Below are 1,433 nucleotides of genomic sequence, written 5' to 3' on the forward strand. Positions count from 1 at the left end.
TCTTCATTACCCGTTTAAGCCGTCTCCAGCCATTATTAATCTCAAAGTGGGTTCCTCGTCATCGAATTATCGAGAACAATATTTTTAACGGTTTAACTAAACAAATTAGATGCTTATCTTTTGGATATAATATAAAAAACAATATAATATTATTTAATTACATAAGATTTTGATATAATAATGCTTGGTAATGATGTAATTAAGTTAATGATATATATTATATGATAATACTAGTATAGTGTACATTTTCATTATGTTTCTTTGATGTGTTTACGTTTAATAAAAGTTATATTAATTAGAAGCCGATTTCTCTATTAATTAATGTAGTAATTCAATACTTAACGTTATTTACATAAAGCATAAACTGGACTGTGTTTTCGTTTTTTCACTTGAACAGGTGACTTTTAAAAGCGAAAGTTCGGGCTCATGAAGAAGGCTTACGAACTCAGCGTCTTGTGCAACTGCGAGATTGCGCTAATCATTTTTAACACCACCAACAAACTGTTTCAGTACGCAAGCACAGACATGGATAAGATACTGTTGAAGTACACTGAATACAACGAACCTCATGAAAGCAGAACCAACAGTGACATTATGGAAGTACGTCTTCAGCTAAGACAGTTTTATTTTTCTAACACGGTGCATGTTTTTTTTGGAATGGGTTACCTTCACATGTGGTATATGCAGTTTATTTAAGTGAGTTCATTGGAAGGCTTCATAAATATTTGAATAATAAAGAATGGCTTTGGAAGTTTTATTTTTATTTTAGAGTTTAATATAGTGGATGAGACGGCTTAGATAGACCAACAGGTCCTTTGTCGCTTTTGAATTATATATATATATATATACATACATAGTACTGGAGTTCTTAAAGTAGATGTCTGTTGTGATACAAGAAAAATATTTTGTTTTAAGAAAGTTTTTATTATCCAGGTGAGAACACGTTTTTATGTGAAATATGAACTCATTTATTCAGGTGTGAATATGTTTTTATGTGAAATGTGAACTTATTTATTCAGGTGTAAACACGTTTTTATGTGAAATGTGAACTTATTTATTCAGTTGCAAACACGTTTTTATGTGAAATGTGAACTTATTTATTCAGGTGTGAACGCGTTTTTATGTGAAATGTGAACTTATTTATTCAGTTGTAAACACGTTTTTATGTGAAATGTGAACTTATTTATTCAGTTGTAAACACGTTTTTATGTGCAATGTGAACTTATTTATTCAAATGTGAACACGTTTTTATGTGAAATGTGAACTTATTTATTAAGGGTGTGAACACGTTTTTATGTGAAATGTGAACTTATTTATTCAGGAGTAAACACGTTTTTATGTGAAATACGAACTTATTTATTCAGGTGTGAACACGTTTTTATGTGAAATGTGAACTCATTTATTCAGGTGTGAACTACGTTTTTATGTGAATG

The 1,433-nt window shown here is 29.9% G+C and overlaps 1 protein-coding gene across 2 annotated transcripts in view; it reads left to right on the top strand.

The window, feature by feature from the left end:
* Positions 1-399: 399 nt before the first annotated feature.
* Positions 400-1,433, top strand: part of LOC106476514 (myocyte-specific enhancer factor 2C-like) — an 11,221-nt gene continuing 10,187 nt past the window's right edge. For both annotated transcript variants that reach the window (XM_022380359.1, XM_013937170.2), the window contains exon 1: positions 400-600. In XM_022380359.1, coding sequence (XP_022236067.1) covers positions 427-600 — 174 coding nt within the window. In that variant the 5' untranslated portion in view covers positions 400-426. The remainder of the gene's footprint in view (positions 601-1,433) is intronic.

This window comes from Limulus polyphemus, unplaced genomic scaffold (genome assembly GCF_000517525.1).
Source record: "Limulus polyphemus unplaced genomic scaffold, Limulus_polyphemus-2.1.2 Scaffold10765, whole genome shotgun sequence".
Taxonomy (NCBI): domain Eukaryota; kingdom Metazoa; phylum Arthropoda; class Merostomata; order Xiphosura; family Limulidae; genus Limulus; species Limulus polyphemus.